Below are 2,809 nucleotides of genomic sequence, written 5' to 3'. Positions count from 1 at the left end.
CATTTCAGAAAAGTGTACTGAAATGAGTGTACACCTTTTTTGTTACATCTTATTGGGAGTGATAACTTGTCTGATATGCTGTCTGTATTGTATTCAACCTTAAGACAGGTGGGGTATAAAAGGAGTCACTGGAGTGCATTTAAGTCAGTCTGACACGAGTCATGAAACATGCAGTATCATCCCGGATTATTGAGACAAAGAGGACACGGACAATTTGTCTATCATAAAGGTTTATTACGTCAAAAAGGACACGGTGTAGGTGGAATTATCTCTGGATTGGTGGGAGCCCTCCCCTTTGATTCTACCGGACAACCACCCTGGTTTAATCCATTCAATTTAAAGAAATTTGGTAGGTTTGTGGATCGAATTAAATCTCAAAGAGGAGGAAATTATATAGACTTCCTGTCGGGAATGATACCGAACTTACCTATAATATCCCCGGGTTATAAAAAATCTCAAAGAGGAGGAAATTTTATAGACTTTCTTTCGGGAATGGTACCGAACTTACCTATAGGGATGACTTTAAAAGAAGCTGTCCAATTAGGCTCAGGCCGGCGGCGACAAAGAGGTCGAGGATTTCTTAAAGATCTAGTCAAAATGGGTCGTAATCAAGCCTTGATTGCCGAAGCTAAAGTAGGAGCAGATGTGATTAAAAAAAGGAAAAATATCAAAAATGCTCTTTTAACTCATGGACTCAATGCCGTTAAAAATACAGGCTTATTTGCTCTCAATAGAGGAGGAAGTTTAGCTTTTAAAAAGATGAATAAAAAAGGTCAAAAAGGTAAAGGGAGAAGAAAAAGAAGAAGACGGCAGAGAGGTAGAGAGTTGTGAGAAATTTACTGAAAACGGGAGCTAAACATGCCTTGACTGCTGCTGCTAGAACGGGGTTAGATGTGTTAGAAAATAAGACATCTTTTAAAGACGCTGTTAAAACTCACGGAGTACAAGCCCTGAGATTGAATCTAGGTAAGAAAAGAAGAAAAAAGACACCTGTGTTAGCCAGAGGAGGTCCTAAGAAGAGAAAAAGGGGTTTAGATATCTTTGATTGACACACTATAAATAGGGGAGTCGAGTGAGATTGACCTTCATTTGTGAAAAATCCATCCTAGTAGACAGACATCATGTTGCAACCAGATTCCTGTGCGTGTGGGATGATCAATTTAGAATTGTTCCAAGTCCCCCCGACTAATATTGCTTTAGAAGACTCCAAATGGGAAGAATATTACCCCATTTCCAGTACTTTAGATTCGGATACGGCTCCTATTGAATTTGAAATTAATGGACAAGGAGATCAATATCTGGATTTATCTCAAACGTATGTTCAAATAGTGTGTAAATTTACCAAAGAGGATGGTACTAATCTGACTGGAGCTGGTAGTACTTGCGCCCCGGTGAATAATATCTTCCATTCTTTGTTTACGGAAATCGATCTCAGTGTCAATGGAAAAATAGTGACTCCTGGAACCGATACTTATCCTTACAAAGCTTATCTGGAGAAATTACTTTCTTACAAACCCCGAACTTTATTGACCCAGATGAGAGCTTGTAGTCTGTGGGAAAAAGATACAGCAGGACACATGGACGAAGTAGGGGTAGCAGACCTTGGAGTGGCTCAAAATAAGACATTTGATGTAACCCCAAGTGGAAATGGTGGTCCCGATACTGTGACCATTAACCAACCTATCATCCCAGAGTTACCGGCCAATTCTAAAAACGAAGGATTTAGAAAACGTCACCAGGCTATCAAAGATAGTAAGAAAATAACCTTGTATGATCGTTTACATCTGGATTTATTTCAACAAGACCGATTTCTACCCAATGGAGTAGATATCCGTTTGAGATTTAATCGAGCTAAACCTCAGTTCTATATGATGATCAAAGATGGAAGTACGGGAAAAGTCAAAATATTGAGCATGATCCTGTGGGTAAGAAAAGTCAAACCCACAGCCGTCATGAATGGTATTAATCAAAGTTTGAACACTAACCGAGCTAAATATCCATTGAGAAGAGTCGAAGTGAAAACCTTTACCGTACTCACAGGAACACAATCTAAAATCACGGATCATCTGTTTCAAGGCCAGATGCCTAAACGCATCATTTTAGGTTTTGTGGACAATGCGGCATTCAACGGAGATAAAACTAAAAATCCGTTTCATTTTCAAAACGTGGGAATTAAGAAATTAGATGTTAGTATCAATGGAGAGACCATGATGACTCGTTGTTTCGAACCTAATTTCAATGAAGACTTATATCTGAGATCTTATCTGAGTTTATATCAAGCACTGGGAAAATTAGGAGACGATTGGGCCCCGGACATCACCCTAGAAGAGTATAAAAACGGATACACTTTATGGGGCTGGGATTTCACGAAAGATCAAGAAGCGCAATCGGATAAATTCCACATCATAGAAACCGGAAATCTGAGAGTAGAAGTCCAATTTACCAACAATACGGTGAAACACCTTAAATTGTGTGGTGTATGCAGAATTCGATAATCTGTTAGAAATCAACAAACAGAGAGAAGTCAGTATTGATTATTAATGGATACAGGACAGTTAAAAGAAGTCTTATCCAGAGAATTAAAGAGTTCTTTTGGTGGAGTGTACCCTTTAGATTTATTACCGGATCAATTAAGACCTCAAGAAAAAGCCATTGTGATGAATACGGATCCTCAAGATAAACCTGGAGAACATTGGGTATGTTTGTATTTGTCCAGTCCAGTCATCGAATATTTTGATTCTTATGGATTTCCTCCCTTACAAAAAGAAATTCAAGATTTTATCCATCGTCATGCTGAACAATGGATTTA

General features: G+C 38.6%; 1 protein-coding gene across 1 annotated transcript; it reads left to right on the top strand.

Moving 5' to 3' along the window:
- The first annotated feature begins 1,121 nt into the window (after window positions 1-1,121).
- LOC133179658 (uncharacterized protein F54H12.2-like) lies at window positions 1,122-2,495 on the top strand. The gene has a single exon (XM_061314360.1). It carries the CDS (start codon window positions 1,122-1,124, stop codon window positions 2,493-2,495), a length of 1,374 nt encoding a protein of 457 aa, XP_061170344.1.
- The last annotated feature ends 314 nt before the right edge of the window (window positions 2,496-2,809 follow it).

The sequence above is a fragment of the Saccostrea echinata genome, unplaced genomic scaffold (assembly GCF_033153115.1).
Source record: "Saccostrea echinata isolate AGI-Se365-2 ecotype Australia unplaced genomic scaffold, CSIRO_AGI_Sech_v1 ptg000005l, whole genome shotgun sequence".
In the NCBI taxonomy this organism is placed as follows: Eukaryota; Metazoa; Mollusca; class Bivalvia; order Ostreida; family Ostreidae; genus Saccostrea; species Saccostrea echinata.
This window is presented reverse-complemented; position numbering and strand designations above follow the sequence as displayed.

Excerpts from the sequence above, each read along its gene's own strand:
- LOC133179658 (XM_061314360.1), top strand. The coding sequence starts at position 1,122 with ATGTTGCAACCAGATTCCTGTGCGTGTGGGATGATCAATTTAGAATTG.